This window comes from Camelus dromedarius, chromosome 7 (assembly GCF_036321535.1).
Source record: "Camelus dromedarius isolate mCamDro1 chromosome 7, mCamDro1.pat, whole genome shotgun sequence".
In the NCBI taxonomy this organism is placed as follows: Eukaryota; Metazoa; Chordata; class Mammalia; order Artiodactyla; family Camelidae; genus Camelus; species Camelus dromedarius.
The window spans coordinates 6025075-6042118 of record NC_087442.1 but is presented as its reverse complement, the minus strand read 5'-3'; the positions used below and the strand labels follow the sequence as shown (position 1 = coordinate 6042118).

Sequence of the window (17044 nt, the reverse complement as noted above, 5' to 3'; positions counted from 1 at the left end):
CAATGGACAAGGAGAGATGGATAAGGTCACTGAGGTACAGTCAACAGGATGTGATGCTTTTTGAAGGTAGGGACTGTGTCTTTAATTATATCTGGACTCCACAGCTCTTGAGCACAGGGGCTTCCCACATAGGTGCTCACTGCACATTTTTTTGAATGAACAGATACAATGGGAATTCACAGAATAGGGAGCTCAGTGGTGTCTGAACTAGGGATGGCTTTGTGGAAGAAGGGGGATTTGGTTATACTTCTGGTCTCCCTCTGCTAATAACCTCCCCTTATAATGCTTTGTGATTAAGTTGGAGGTCCACTTCCAAATCTAAATTACATGGCTGGGCATAATGTATACCCAAACTAATAGTCAATTTAGGTCCGTTAGAGGCGGTTAAAACGGCAAATCTGCATACACTTTGAGTTTATCCAGCAATGACTGCCCTTCTTCCTCCAAAGCTTCGAAGTTCCCTGCGGGTGTCCATCAGCTCCCTGGCCAGATTCCCCGGTGTGCGACGCTGGGGTCCCTCAGCCCCAGCGCCCTGGAGAGGGTTTAGGGTCCCCGTCTGGGCCCACCTAGCCGCCCCTTCGCGTGGCCCGCGCCCTCCTGGCCCGAAGATCGCCGCCACCCGACGGGAGCCCGACCGGGGTGGGGGCCGCGGCGCGTCCCGCCCCGGCGTCGACTCCTGCGGCCCAGGCGAGGGCGGGCGGCCGGTTCCGCCCGCGAGACCTCCGTGGCCGCCGGTGCGGGTGGGCACGGACGGCCGCGGACCGCGGGCGTGCGGTCCTTCGGGCTGCAGGGGGCGCTGTGCGCGCCCTCGGGCCCGGCCGCCAGCGCAGCTCTTGTTTAAAGGGCCGGCGGGGCACGTGGCTCGGACGCAGCTCGCGGCCGCCCGGCAGGAGCTCCGAGGCTGGGCGGCTCCGCTCCGCCTCCGCCGCCGCCGCCGCGCCGCGCCGGGCCCGACAGGCCGGGTCGGAGAAGAGCCTCTGAGAGAGGGACGCGGGCAGCCATGGCCGAAGCGGCGCCCGCCCCGGTAAGCGCCTGGCGCGCGGACGCCCAGCCCGGCCGGGCCGCCGCAGCGCCGCGTGGGCCCGCGAGTGTCTGGGCGGGGCGGCTCGGGCGGCCCGGGCGGCCCCACAGCGCGGCCTCCTCGCGCGCCGCCTCCGCCCAGGCCCGCGCCCGCGCCCGCTCCCGCGCCCGCGCGTCGGGCCCGCTCGGTCCGCTTCCAGGCCGAGTGGCCGGGCGGCCCAAACGCCAGGCCGGCTGGGCGGGCGGCCCCGACGTCGGGGGACAGGCCGGGATTTCTAGTCACACTTAAGATGACAAGCCCTCGTATTTGAACCAAGTACCTGGTACCCCCTTCCATTGTCTCGCTGGAGGTCCGGCGGCCCCGGAGGCCGGCGGGGAGGGTCGGGGCGCCGTCCCCGTTCGGTTCTCACAACCGAAGTCTGAGGCTCTGGGTGGCGACCGGTCCAGGGTCGCCCATCTAGTCGAGGCCAGAGCCTGACGCCCAGGCCAGGACTCTGGAATTACAGCCCCTTTAAAGTACCTAAGTATTCTATTTTTACCCAAGACAAGATGTTTACTGGAGGGTTTGTAGGTGTTTTTTTGTTTTTTGTTTTTTAAAAGACTAGTTTGATAGATACTAGAATGTTACCTGATAATGTGCAATATGTCCAATTCGGAGAAAATCTTTTGGCCTTTTTTGACATACTAGAAGAACATTTGTAAAAAGCTCAATAAATGGTATCGACTATAATTAATACATGTAACAAAGTTTTTGAAGCTTTGATTTTTCTGGATGCTTTTTAAGGAGGAGCTTCTCTCTCTTCTTTAATTAGCCAGTTTGGTGTGTGCCTTTTTTAGGTTCTCTGAGTGCAAGGGAAAAAAAGAGGGTGGGAGTTCTTGGGGTTTATGGCCTTGCTCCCTGGGGGAAGCCCTCAGGAAGGCCTTTCTGTAGGGGTACACCTGACATCATGGCCCAGGACCCCTTTCTCAGCACTCTTTCTGACCATTCTTGTCCAGCCGCTCCTTGCCCTCTGCTGGCCTGCAGCACGTGAGCTCCCAAGAAGCTCTCCAAACAGGACAGATATGCCGTCAACTTTTGTTAGCCCTTGGTATCACACTTATTTATTATGATTATTACTGTACGTAATTTTTCTCCAAGAGAAGGAAGAACCACAAAATTTTTTCTGCATCTGCATTGTACCTTTACTATAATAGCTGTTCAGCAATTGTCCTTGAATGAATATGTTGTTTAATTGTTGAGTCATTCATTCAATAGGTACTTATTGAGCATCTGCTGTGAGTAGGGGGTTCTTTCAGAAGCTGGGAATGCAACAGCGAATAACACATACCATCATGGAGCTTATGTTCTTGTAGCAGAAACAAACCATAACACAGGCAGACACATAGCATGATCATAGATTACTAGTGCTGTGAGGGAAGGGACTGGCAGGGGGCCTATTTTAGATGTGTCAGTCAGTGAAAGTCTCCATGAGGCAATGGTTAAGCTGGAGCCTTCTATGACAGGGAGCCAAGCGTACAGAGAGGTGCAGGAAGAGCTAACACAGAGGTAGAGGAGGGGGAAAGGTATAGCTCAGTGGTAGAGCACATGCTTAGCTTGTAGGAGGCCCTGGGTTCAATCCCCAGTAACTCCATCAAAAAAAAAAAAAAAAAAAAAAAAAGACAAACCTAATTACCTCCCCCAACTTAAAAAAAAAAAGATAGAGGAGAGAGCTGGGCGCATCATAGGAATCCAAGGAGGTTAACACCCAGGAGGATGTAAGGTCAGGGAGGTAGGCTGGGATACGATTAGTCATTCAGGTTTTATTCTGGGCACACTAGGAAGCTATCAAAGAGTTTTAAGGAGAAGACTAACATGATCTAGTCTGTGTATTTAAAAGGTTACTGACCACCCTTTGGAAGGTGTACTGTGGGAGTGAGGAGGGAGGAGAGGAGTAGGGTGAACTGGAGAAACTGACTAGGCAGAGTGGCAGTGGTTCAAGGGAAGGGTGATTGGGGCTTGGACCAGTGACAGCAGTGGAGAAGGAGGAAAGAGGATGGATTTGAGAAAGTATCAGAAGTCAACAGATAGGACTTGATGGGGATTTGACCATGAGAATAAGAGCAGTGAGGGGATGAAATATTAATTCATCTTTCCAGCAAGGCTTCTAGCAAGGTGGACTGGGACCGAGGCCTTGTCGTCAGGCGCCAAGGTAAGCTGAGGATGTCACAAGCTCTTTTCCAAGATGCTGAAGGACAGTGTAATGAAAGAGATGGAGAAGAAAGGCCATATGAACTACTGCATCCCTGAGCCAGAAACATCACCATCATTAGCATCCTCATCATTATCATCTGAGCTGTAACAACATAGGGCTCACGGGTATTGGGTATTTGCCACGCACTGGGCATTGTGTTAAGTGCTGTGTACAAAGATTGTATCATTAATTCTCACCATCCTATCATGTAGGTACTGTTGTTGCCCCCATTTTCTAGATGTGGGATTGAAGTTGAAATGTTTAACAAACCTCACTAAAGTTAGCAGCTCGTGAGTGGTGGGGTTGCTAGTTGCTCTCGGGCTGTGTGACTGCAGAGCTCATGTTCTCGGGATTTCAGAGGCAGAGGCAGAGGCAGAGGCCTAGGAAGGGAGGTCATCTGTGAGACCACACTTTCCATCTTTGGCCATGTTTTTCCTCCTGTTTCCCACTTGCTAACGTTTTGGTCCAGCCAGTGTCTCTGTGCTTGAGGCTAGATGTCCTCCCCTCCACGGCTGCCTGACTGGTCCTCAGAATCAAAGATGGGGCTTCACCTGGGCAGGTGCCAGTCTCAGGTTTCGTTTTGAGGTGGACATTTTGACTGTAATTCTGATAACCCCTCTCCTTTCTCCTGTGGCCAGGCTCCTGAGAGGGACAAGCAAGCAGGGGACGAAAGACCTTCGACGCCTTCCCCATCCCCGCAGCCGACTGCCGAGAAGAACTCATACCTCTACTCCACGGAGATCACGCTGTGGACGGTGGTGGCCGCCATCCAGGCCTTGGAGAAAAAGGTGGATTCCTGCCTGGCCCGCTTGCTGACTTTGGAGGGGCGGACGGGGACAACCGAGAAGAAGCTGGCCGACTGCGAGAAGACGGCCGTGGAGTTCGGGAACCAGCTGGAGGGCAAGTGGGCCGTGCTGGGCACCCTGCTGCAGGAGTACGGGCTGCTGCAGAGGCGGCTGGAGAACATGGAGAACCTGCTGCGGAACAGGAACTTCTGGATCCTGCGGCTGCCCCCGGGCAGCAAGGGGGAGGCCCCCAAGGTAACCCTGGGGCACCTGGGGTGGGACAGCCTGAGGCCGCGCCTTTAAGTGAGTGGGTGAGCTTGCATGACCCTGTGGTTCCAGGTGCCAGTGACCTTTGATGATGTGGCCGTGTATTTCTCTGAGCCGGAGTGGGGGAAGCTGGATGAGTGGCAGAAGGAGCTGTACAAGCATGTGATGCGGGGCAACTACGAGATGCTGGTCTCCCTGGGTAAGGCTCCTGTCTGCGAATTGGCCTCCTGTGGTCTGTGTCTTTGCTCTGGATTCTGTTCCTCTGGGTATGTCTGCGTCTCTCTGGGCAGGTGACTGGAGCTGACCCAGCTCTCTTTTCTGTACGCAGATTATGCCATCTCCAAACCGGACATCCTCACCCGGATGGAGAGGGGAGAGGAGCCTTGTCCTGAAGGCCCATGGGGCCAGGAGGAGGGGAATGAGAGAGAGGAAGCATGCCTGAGGAGGCTGGGTGCTGGTGAGTGGCGGCAAGATGGCAGAGTGGCTGGGGCCAGTGGAGCCGTGCCCTCGCTCTCCTGGGCTTCCCTGTACTGTGAGGCCAGGAAGGAGGCCTATGGGGCAGGCTCCCTCCTAGGCTGGCCGGGCCAGGGGCAGAGGCAAGGCTTTGTCATAGAGCCGTACAGTTTCCACATCTGTGGGGGACCTCACTGGGTTGTTCTGAGGACTAAGTGAAATGGAGGATGAGAAGCTGAGCCTTTCACGGTGAGTGGGGACATAATACTAGGAGCCGCAGCGTTCCCCCTCCGGCCGTGCCCTCCAGCTGTGCCCTGCAGCTGTCAGGCTCATCATGTCTCGGCTTCCCTTTGTGGAGGTGACCCCAAGCTGTGTGTGGACGGTGGTTCCAAAGTTGACCGCATATCAGGATCCTCTGGTAGCTTTTTTTTTTAAATCAAATTTTTAGAGTAAATGAAAGTAAAGAGAATAGTACTGTGAACCTGCAAATGGGCATCACCCAGCTCCAAAAAATGATCAAGATTTTGCTGAATTTGCTTCATCCATCTCTGCTTTTCCTTTTTCTTAACACAACCATGATACCGTTACCACACCCAACAGATTATCATCTAATTCCTAGTCCATGTTCTGTTTTCCCCAATTGTCTCAAAAATGTTTTATATAGGTATTTGGATCCTTATTCTAATAAACCCAAGTCCACAAATTGTATTTTGTTTATAAAAAGTCTATAAAAAGCCTGTAAAAGCCCTCCCCTTTTTTATGAGCTTTATTGAGATATAATTGACACACCATACAATTCATGGATTAAAGTATACAATTCAGTGTTTTTACTATATTCACAGAGTTGTGTGACCATCACCACAATCTAATTTTGGAATTTTCTTGTCCCACCAAAAAGAAACCTATACCCACTAGGGGTAACTGCCTGTCTCCCTTCCCCTCCTCCCCAGCCCCAGGCAACCACTAACCTGCTTTCTGTCTCTATGGATTTGCCTTTTCTGGATATTTCATGTAAATGGAATCATATACTCTGTGGCCTTTTGTGTCTGCCTTTTTTCAATGAGCACGTCTTCAAGTTTATCCATGTTGTAGTGTGTCTGCTTATTTCATTACTTTTCGTGGCTGAATAATATTCTGTCATATAGATGTACCATATTTTGTCCGTTCATAGTTGATGGAACATCCTCATCTCTCCCCTTTTAATATCATTTATTGATATTTAAATTGACAATTAATTAAAATAAAATTGACATTAAATGTCATTTGTTGACATTTTGATGTCATTTATCTTACATCTTTTTAAATGCCATTACTTCCCACATTCTGGATTTGGTGTCATTCAAAATGTTCTTCTATTTCCTGTGAACTGGTAGGCGGGTCTACAGGCTTATTTAGATTCAAGTTCAACCACATTGGCAAGACTATTTCAGAGGTGGCACTGTGTACTCCCTGCTACATCACACTGGAAGGCACGAAGGTCTGCTTGCCTTTTTTTTTTTAAATTATCGAGGTACAGTTGACATTCTATTAATTTCAAGTGTACAACATAATGATTTATTTGTATATATTCCAAAATGATCACCACAATAAGTCTAGTTAACATCCATCACCATACAGTTACAGAATTATTTTCTTGTGATGAGGACTTTTAAGATTTCCTTTCTTAGTAACCTTCAGATATGCAATACAGTATTATTAGCTATAGTCACATGCTGTACGTTACACTCCCATGACTTATTTATTTTGAAAGTGGAAGTTTGTACCTTTTGACCCTCTTCACCCGTTTCACCTACCTCCACCCCTCACCTCTAGCAACCACCAGTTCTCTGCATCTATGATCTCGTTTTTGTTTGTTTGTTTTTAATAGATTCCACTTGTTAAGGTGAGATCATATGGTACTTGTCTTTCTCTGACTTATTTCATTTAGCTTAATGTCCTCATGGTTATTGCAAATGACAAGATTTCATATTTTTAATGGCTGAAGAATATTCCATCATACATATATACACCGCATTTTCTTTATCCATTCATCTATCAGTGGACATTCAAGTTGTTTCTGTATCTTGGCTTTTGTAAATTATGCTGCAGTGAACATCAGGGTGCAGATATCTTTCTGAGTTAGTGTTTTTGTTTTCTTTGGAAAAATACCCAGACGTGGGATTGCTGGATCATATGTTAGTTCTATTTTTAATTTTTTGAGGAACTCCTATACTGTTTTCCATTGTGGCTGCACCAATTTACATTCCCACCTCTGGGCATGAGGGTTCCCTTTTCTCCACATCCTTGTTATTTCTCATCACACGTTCTAACAGGTGTGAGGTGATGTCTTACTGTGGTTTTGATTTGCACTTCCCTGATGATTTGTGATGTTGAGGATCTTTCCACGTGCCTGTTGGCCATCTGTGTGTCTTCTTTGGAAAAATGTCTATTCAGATCTTCTGCCCATTTTTTAAATTGGATTTTTTTTTTTTTTTGCTATTGAGTTGTATAATGGGGATGTTGTATAAGGGGATGTTACCCCCTTATCAGATATATGATTTGCAGGTATTTCCTCACATTCAGTAGGTTGCCTTTTCATTTTGTTGATGATTTCCTTTGCTGTGCAGACGCTTTTTAGTTTGATGTATTCCCCCTTGTTTATTTTTGCTTTTGGTGTCAAATCCAAAAACCATTGCCAAGATTGATGTCAAGGAGCTTACCGCCTATGTTTTCTGCTAGGAGTTTTATGGTTTCAGTCTTAACCCGATTGCCTTTTTGTGACTGTCAGCCTTATCCTTCTATCATAAAGTTCCTCATCAACTTTCCACCTAATGATTTTAATAGCCATTGAAGATTGTTACCCAGATTCATTATTTTATTAGGGGTTGCAAAACGATGAAATTCTGTCATTACTTCTATATTTAATAGCTGAAGTTATGTTACAAACAATAATTTCCCTAATCAGCTCTTTCAGTTCCTTTGAAATACACTCTGTACAGAAAAGGCAAGATAGACACATAATTCTTTCCCTTCATTGGTTTTCAGAATGAAGGGCTGCTGCTTTAGAAGCCTCCAAAGGTGACTGATACTTGGGTTTGTCTTTTCTTTTTTATTCCTACTATGACTTCATAGATTGTTGAATATTTCATACAGGCAGTTCTTGCAGCCATTATTTTCATACTTAAACTGTCCCATTTTTAGCTCTTGGGAGCCCCTTCATGTTGACCTATAGGTCATTTTGATGTGACTTCGATGGTGTTCAGACACCATAAGATGTTCTAGGTTTATCTTGTGTATTTCCTTCCCCAGATCTGGAGTAAGAGTTTCTCCAAGGATTTTTGATTTCTTTCATTGAGGAATGATATTCAGAGACTACAGTGTGAGTGCCAGTAATTGCTAATTTTTGGTATTACTTCTAGGCCTTTTAAGAAAATGTGTATTTTTGAGAAGAAAAAACCATGAGTTCATATGATATTTCTAATTCCAACTTAATGTTCTTTTATTTTATAGCTGTATGTCACTTTTACATGGAAATCTTAAATTCCTAACTATATTAGCATAATTACTCATCTACATTATCTTATACCCAAATCCTAATATTTCATTATCCTATAATATCTTACATTTTGAAATAATTTGAAATAGTTGAGTCAATATTACTAACAGTTACATTTTTAATTGAAATTTGAGATTTCCTTGCAGCTATTTTTGTCATCTGAATGCATTTCATTCAGGACTTAATAGACAAAATAATGCCTTTTAAAGTCACTTGGAGTAATTATTTTCTCCATGTGGTTATGCCAGCCACCAACTTGATACACAGTTAAGTTTATTTGTTTCTGCTTATTTTTAGATTTTTAGGGTCGGCTCTTTTTACTCTTTTTTTATGTAGTTTAACTTTTTGAACATATAAGCCATGTTTACAAAGTCAAAATGATTTAACAGGTTACATTCAGCAAAGTCTCATTTCTGTCCTTGTCCCTACCCTCTCCCTGTAGATAACTATTTTTATTTCTTTCTCATTTATATTTCCAATGTTTCCATTTGAAAATATCAGTAACACATAGATACCTTTGTATTCCCCCATACTATGTGTCTTGGAGATACTTCACAGCACTATATATAGAGATCTTCCTCATTTCTTCTGAGAGTGTGGCATGTTCTATGCTGTGATATACCATTCTTTATTTAACCAGTCACCACTGATGAATTATTTGGGGAATAGCCAGTATTCTGCTGATATAAATAATTCTTAGGGAATATTTTGTGCATAAGTCAGTTCATATTTTTGCCAGTATATTTTTGGGATAGAGTCTTAGAAGCTGGACTGCTGGGTCAAAGGTGAATGAATATGTAATTTTTCAAGAATTTATCACCAGATTCCCCTCCATGGCGGCTATATCATTTACACTTCCATCAGCATTGTGAAAGAAGGCCTCTTTCCCCACAGCCTTGCCACCAGAGAATATGTTCAGACTTGAAGGATTTTGATCTGCTTAGTAGATAAGAAGTATTTCGGTAGACTGGGAGGGTATACCTCAAGTGATAGAGCACATGCTTAGCATGCATGAGGTCCTAGGTTCAACCCCTGGTACCTCCTCTAAAAATAAGTAAATAAATAGACCTTCCCCTACAAAAAAAAATTAAAAATAAACAAAGAAATAAATAATTTTAAAAAGAAGTATTTCAGTGTAGTTAAAAAAATAGCTTTATGAGATGTAATTCATATACCACACAATTCACTCATTTAAAATATACAATTCAGTGGTTTCTAGCGTATTTATAGGTAAGTGCAACCAACACCACGGTCAGTTTTATAACATTTTCATCACCTCAAAAACAAGCCCTATATCTTTCATTTGTCGCCCCAAACCCCCTCCCAACCCCCCTGCACTAAGCAACAACAGATCTGCTTTCTGACTCTATAGATTTGCCTATTCTGGACATTTCACATAAATGGAATCATATGTGGCTTTTTGTGTCTTCTTTCACTTGGCATAATATTTTCAAAGTTCATCTCTGTTGTACTGTGTATTAATTAGTAGTACTGTTTTTTCTAGCTGTAGTCAAATACATATAACATAAAATTTACCATCCTCACTGTTTTTAAGTTACAGCTTATTGGTATTAAATACATTCATAATGTTATGCAGCCATCACCACCATCCATCTTCATAGCTCTTTTCATCTTGTCAAACTGAAATTCTATATCCATCAAACAGTAACCTCCCCCATTTTGCCCCCTTTCCCAGCACCTGGCAACCACAATTCTACTTTATGTTTCTATTATTTTGAGTGCTCTAAGGACCTCATATAAGTGAAATCATACAATATTTGTCTTTTTTGTGACTGACAGGCTTATCTCAGCATAGTGTCATCAAGGCTTATGTCTGTTGTAGCATATATCAGAATTTCCTTCCTTATTAAGGCTTTGTTATATTGAAGTAGTTTCCTTCTAGTCTTAGTTTGTTGAGTGGTTTTTTTCATGAAAGGATGTTGAATTTTGTGCATCAACCAAGATGATCATGTGGGTTTTTTCCCCCCTTCAGTGTATTCCATTGATCTAGTTTCATATGTTGAGCTATCCTTGCATTCCAGGAATAAACTCCACTTGGTCATGGTGTTTAATCTTTTTCATATGCTGCTGACTTCAGCTGGCTAGTATTTTGTTGAGGATTTTTGCATCAGTGTTCATAAGGGATGTTGGTCTGTAGTTTTCTTGTAGTGTCTGGCTATGGTGTCGTTTTAATGGTACCTCTCATTATGAGTATGGTTGAGTATCTTTTATTTGTTTATGAGCCATTCTAATTTTTTATTCTGTGAAATATTCATGTCTTTTTCCCTGGGAAGCTGCTTAAAAATACGTACTTCCTAGGACCACCCAGAGCTACTGATAAGAACCTTGAGGGGAGTGCCCCCCAGGGGATCTTTATACATCAGCCTGTTGGAGGACTTGGGATTGGGAGCTACCCTTGTACTGTTCTGAGCTGGGAGTGCCTACAAAGCCAGCTCCTTGGTCCTGCTGTGTCATGACCTGTCTGGTGCCGTCAGATAACTTACCATGCTCTGTATACTGTTTCCTTTTCTCAGACCTGGAAGTTTTAGTCTAGACTTTAGTCACTAGATGATCAGCAAAGTCCACTTAATTTTCATTCCCTTTATTTGATCTGATGCCCCAGGTGACTGCATTTAGCCATTCCCCAGAGGCTCCTGGCCACCTGGGAACCTCTGTGTTTTCCTCAGTGTCACTGATTTGCCCTTCCCAGGCCTTCCTCCTCATCCAGAGCACATCCCCATCCCTGTCAGCCCTGCCCAGGAGGAACCAAAAGATGGTCAGGTCTGCAAGCACCAGCAAGACCCGGAAACAAGAGCAGCCCCTCCTGGAACAAGCGCCGGTGAGTGAGGGCCGCCACGCAGCCATGTGGACAGTGTCCCAGCAGCAGTACCAGGCGTGCAGTGCTGAGAGTAAGCGCTGAAGCTGGAGGGTAGGAGAGATGGCTGGGGGCTGGGCTGGGCTCACAGGCTTCCTGGAAAGGGACCACTGAGACAGGCCTTAGAGGTAGATTTTGGTGAGAACATAGGATATTTTCAGCAGGAAGAGACAGTCTGAGCAAAGGTGTGGGTTCCTCATATGTGTCTGGCTGGAGTGAGGGGACAGGCAAAGGAGGTGGGTATGGGCCTTCTCAGGGTTCTTAGGACAGTTGCGTTAACGGGCAGTGTGTGTTGTGTGGCTGGCATGTGCCAGCATGTGTATTCCTCTGGGGACGAGGGCTCTGTGGCTTCAGTCACTGCTTCCAGTGTTCTCTGTCTGCTTTTGTTTAAGGGACATTTCTGCCTATCCTATAACTCAGAGGGCATTTAGCATAGCATTTGGTAGATAACGCAGAGCCTCGTTTTCTGTCTCTAGACTGCTTTGCTGGCGTGGCTTGCCCCTCTTGCCGACCTGACCCTTCAGTCTCTGGGTTGCTTTCTCTCCAGTTATTTCTGTGCACCTCCCCCACTGAACATGGGCCTCTGCAGTTGCGGTGACACCCTCCCTTCCCTGTGTCCATCCTATAAGAGGTCCTTCTCATTGTCCCTGCTCTGTCACAGACCTGGCGCTGTGCTCTGGGCCTCCCCAAGCGCCCTGTCCTTTTGAGGCCCTGCAGGGTGACACCCAGATGCTGAGGGGCCAATTGTTAGCACTGCCCACATGGGGATGGCGGTGTGGCCTTCACCCATCTCCTCCCCTCTCTGATGCAGAGGCTGTGGGTTAGGCACCGTAGTCCTTGGACAGAACCCCATGCTCCCTCTTCCTCGTGGGTAGGCGCTTGAGCCTATCCAGGGCCTGCTAGAGAGTGGCTGTGTCTCTGGGCAGGACCCGCTGTTGGGAAAGGCCCTCACGGGACTCTCTCTCACAGGGCCCCCAGCCAGCACCAGCGTTCTGTCTTCGGTTAAACAGGAGGAAGAATCTTCAGGTGGGGAGTCACCAACCTCCCCCCCCAGGGACATCCTGCCCAACATGGGACCAGGTGAGTGAAGGGAGGAGGCCTTGTGGCCACAGCAGAGCCTCAGAGGAGCGCGGGGGCCCTTTGGGAGTGGGGTGGGGGTTGCACGAAGGGACCCATTGAGGGGATCCATCCCTCACCCCCAGGTGGTGCTTCCCTGGGGCTCTGGGGACCCAAATCACCTATGGTTCTATTCTTCCCTCATTGTGGTCTGGTCTGGCTGGAAAGGTGCTGCTTGAAAACAAGCTACGTGCTGCCAGGTGTGTAAGTCTGGTGACAGAAAGGCTTCCTCACAGCCGCCCTGTGAAGTGGCCCAGGCTCACAGCCTCTCTCTCTTACAGTTTGAATGTGGTGGCCTGCAATTTAAATTTAGCTCTTCCTGCTTAGAGTCTGTGCATTTTCTGTAAACTGGCCTTACACCCTGATGAACAGGGAAGAAAGAAAGAGTGAATATTACCTATTTCAGGCCAAAAGGAAGGAATCCAGCTCTCCGCACCCCCCTCCCCATTCCATCCTGGTTCCTGTGTCAGTGGGAGGCAGACGTGCGGTCTAGGTCTACCTCCAGCTTGGGACGTGGCTGCAGAAGGGCTTCAAATGGAGAGATCTAGGAGCCTTGGCCTTCACAAAGAGGGCCTGAGGCCTTCAGCGATTCCTAGGCTCAGGAATACCATGGCGGCCTTCTAAATACAGCAGGGTTTCACCTCAGTTTAGATAAGTCTTACAGATTCTTAACGGTTCTGTAGCTGGAGGACTAAATTAAAAACAGTGGGTCATTTCTAACAGAAGTGAAGTTCTGCCATGAGTGATTTGTGAGGACTACTGGGTGAGCGGTGAGCAGAGAACCTCAGGTCTGGCCATCAGGTGCTGTCCTGGAGGTTCACCAGTTAAGGGCTCTCCTCCGCAGCGGCCTCCTGGCTGGTGGTTTAAGTTCATGCATCAGCAAGAATAGGAATCGCTCCTGTCCTGGACCTTGGAAGTTGTCTGTAGCGGGCTGAAGGTTTCCGTTCTGAAAGGGAGAGGGCGAGGTTCGCTGTCACCTGTGGAGGAGACTCTGTGGTCTGATAGCTGGGGTTGCCGGGGTCTAGGGGAGATCAGAGGAGAGAGTGGTTGGGGGCTGAGCAGCAGCTGGAGGATTTGGGAGACTGCACAGTGTTCCTGGCAGGGCTCCAAGGCCAGGAGCTGCCTTCCCAGCCTTAGGGGACCCCTGGGAGCTACTGCTGAGACCAGCCTTTGCTGCCTCAGTCCCACCTCAGAGTCAAGTGTGACCCACACTGAGGCCCAGCCAGGAAGCCCAGGTCCTCATGCCTGCTTTCTGTCACCTGAGAGCATGGGGCTAGGCAGGTGGTGGATGCTCAGTGTGGATTTGTTATGTGGCTGGGTAAGCTCTGAGCTGGTGGAGTCACCCGTCACCCCCAGGCCTGACACCTCTTACCTAGTCTGGGGGCAGTCAGAGTCCTCAGGGCTCATTGTCATTCATAGATCGGAACTAAATCTGGGGGTCCTGCATGGCCAGTGTGTCTCAGGCCAGGATATAGGCCTCACTTTGTCTCCCCTGGTCTGCCCCCTGCCCCCCAGCTCCCTGGCTCCTGGTTGAGCAGAGGTGTTTCCTCTCTCCTGACGGCCTTAGCTACCTCCAGGAGTGGGCCATCAGAGCCTCTGGGCTGTGTGACAGCGTGAGACCGGATGTGTTAGGAGGCAGTGCCTGCTCAGTGGGGTGAGTGAGCAGGACCCGTGCCCAGCGCTGGAGCACTCAGGGGAGAAAGGGATCTGTGAAGGCAGGGGCTGGCAGGACTGGTGTGGCTGGAGCCCCGCCTGGAGGCCAGGACTGGCTCTGTGGCCCTGCAGGGGCGGTGAGGTCCGCTGGAAATCAATGCAGATTCTTTTCGCCAGGTGGCGGCGGTGATGTGGTCGTCAAGACAGAGGCACCATCTGAGGGCCAGATGGTGTCTGGGCAGCTCTTCCTAGGAGAGACCCCAAGCCAGACCGAGTGCAGAATCCCCAAAGGGCCCAGGAGCAGGACTGGGGGTTCCGGCCGGCTCCACGCTGGGGGAGTGCCCAGGGTGCGGGCAGGGGACCCTCGGCCACCAGGGGCGGTGGGTGAGCCGCCCCGCATCCTCCCTCGACGGCGAGAGCGGGCCTTCCCCTGTCCCGACTGCGGCCAGAGCTTCCGCTTGAAGATTAACTTGACCATCCACCAGCGGACCCACGTGGAGGAGGAGCACCGGGAGGCCCGGGTCGGCTCGCCGACCGGGTGGGGGGAAGCCCACTCGGCACTTGAGCCGGGGGAGGTGGTGGTGCCCGGGCCGGTCATCCGCTGGCTCCCCGAGGAGCCTGAGGGCCGCCATGCCTTCCTGGGGCGGAGGCCTGCGGCCGCCAAGGTCTACCACTGCAGCGAGTGCCTGCGCTTCTTCCCGCAGCGGAAGAGCCTGCTGCTGCACCAGCGCCAGCACACGGGCAACAGCCAGGGCTGGCCCGCCTGCCCCTACTGCGGCAAAGCCTTCCGCCGGCCCTCGGACCTCTTCCGGCACCAGCGCATCCACACCGGCGAGCGGCCCTACCAGTGCCCTCAGTGCGGCCGGGCCTTCAACCGGAACCACCACCTGGCCGTCCACATGCAGACTCACGCCCGAGGCCAGGTGGGCCCGCACTTTCCTGCTCTCTCCGCCCGACCCGGGAGCCCACCCCTGCCCCGGCCCAGCCGCTCCGAGGAGGGCTGACCAGGCCAGGGCCAGCGGGGACCACCCTCCAGCTCTCCTGGGGCACCGGGTCAGGACCTCCTCTACACCTGCAGGGCTTTCCACTTGTGCCTGATGCTGGTTCCTCATTCTGGGATGGCTTTAGAGAGATTTTTTTTTTCCTTTCAAATGGGAAGCAGTGGCCTTTTCGGTGACAAGTGTGTGTGTATGTGACCAGATGCCTCAATTTCCTGTTTCCTAAGCCTGTCACTCTTTGCTGCCTTTTCTACATTCCTGACTTATAAAGGATCCATTAAAGCTTAGAGGATGCCAAGCTTTGGTGGGGGCCTTTGTCAGGCACCACAGACAGGCAAGAGGACCAGAGGCTGTGGCCTTTCCAGTAGAGGGTGAGAGAGACATCCAGGGCCTGGGGCTTGATTTTGTAGACGGAGGTCTTCGCTTCTGTCAACATGAGAAATAAGAGTGGACAGACAGCCTGCAGAATAGGTACTGGAAATCTGAAACTGTTATTTTGAAACTTTTTTCTTTTCTTTTAATGGAGCTTTTCTAAATGTTTTTGTAAGTATTGTGTGTGGTTGCAAAGGGGACCAAGAACTGTGGGGGGCGGGAGGGTATTATCCTGCCACCTCCTTGTGTGTGGGGATGGCAGAGCGGCTGTCCAGACCAGCCTGGGTGTTGATGGGGATGCCTTGGCTGCCGCCCTGGAAACCAGGTGTCTTCCCAGGAGTATTCTTTGGCCCAGAGTGATTCCCAATATTTCTGGTCATTCCCCCAGTGGGAATTCACATCCGTAATTGACTTTGGATATCAGCTGAAGTGGCAGGGGGAATGAAACCTGGAGTGGGCGACATTTCCCACAAGGTTGCAGTGTTCCTGGGTGTGCATGCTCCATGGACTGGACCCCATCTGACACCTGGAGGGCAGAGGGGATCAGAAGCACAGCAGGCCCAGGACATTCCTCCCCAAGAGGAAGGTCCTGGTCTAGGGGAAGCTGGTCAGCCAACCTGGACTTTGGGGTTGCCAGACCAGATTTGTCACATTAAAGGAGGGGGCTATCTTCAAGAACTTGGGGCTTATGGCAGAGTTAGGCCAGGAGATCTAGGTGAACCTTTTAACCACCTCCAGCCTCATACTCCTTGTCTGTCAGAGGTGGTAATGACCCCAGTGCTTTCTACCTCACCTTAGCTTTGTTAGGGTCATACTAGATTTAGAGGCAATGGACAAACAGGAAGCCTGGTTTTGTCCTTCCTTCCAAGTTCAGTGCCCCCTTTCTCTTCCATGTTGATCTCCAGCTCCTTTCCCAGTCAGAACCACTTGGGAAGGACTTTTATTTTCTGGAGGAGTGGAAGGTCCCGGGGGTACAGAGAGAGGTAAGACTTTCCCTTTGGGCCGGATCCCCCAGGAGCCCTTTGTACCTCAGTGGAACAGATTCTTACCAAAGCAGTGAGGCTTGAACTGTGGACCTTCGGGCAATAGCATCAGGCCTCACGGAGAGTCCTGAGGGCAGCTAGCTTCTTGTGCCTCTGAAGTCATTCCACTTTGGGTGCTACCTACAGACCAGCCCTTGGTTTGGGTGATTTTGAAGCTGGAGTGGTGGGTCCTCAGCTATTCTGATTGTTGTCGTATTTGCCTGGCACTGCGTGAAGTGGCAGCGTTCAGGCCTGCTTCCAGGTGCCTGGGTTCCTGGTTGTGCCACTTCCCCCTGCCCTCTCCGATCCTCATATCTCCTCTCAAGTCATGAACAGAGTTGGGGCAGATGGAAACATTGCCATCATCTCGGAGGTGAGAATGAGTGTATACACGTCAGTGACAGCTCAGCCAAGCTCCCTTGGGCTTGGGAGCAGTGCCACCCTTCCCTCCTGTGGATTCTGCTTGTCTGCTCTGCCATCCCCAACCCTGCCAGGGGCCCCACAAGCCAGGGCTGAGCTGTCAGCAGGAGCTCAGACAGGATGTGGTGCTAGTGTCACTGCTGAGAGCTTAACCCTCAGCTGCAAGTGCTAGTTTCAGGTGTTTCCTTGGGGATGCCTCAGGGCTCAGAGTTTCTAGGCCTTTCTAATGCTAAACGCCCTGTGTAAATACCGGTAACAGAAGGAGCAATCGCTGTGCACATGCGTTTCTTTTCTTCA

The 17044-nt window shown here is 49.4% G+C and overlaps 1 protein-coding gene across 1 annotated transcript; it reads left to right on the top strand.

Moving 5' to 3' along the window:
* Nucleotides 1-915: 915 nt before the first annotated feature.
* Nucleotides 916-15061, top strand: ZNF783 (zinc finger protein 783). The gene is made up of 7 exons (XM_031455592.2): nt 916-1024; nt 3890-4291; nt 4376-4502; nt 4632-4760; nt 11002-11130; nt 12136-12246; nt 14113-15061. The coding sequence occupies exons 1-7, from the start codon at nt 1001-1003 to the stop codon at nt 14937-14939; spliced, it is 1749 nt and encodes a 582-aa protein (XP_031311452.2). The 5' UTR covers nt 916-1000; the 3' UTR covers nt 14940-15061.
* Nucleotides 15062-17044: the final 1983 nt, after the last annotated feature.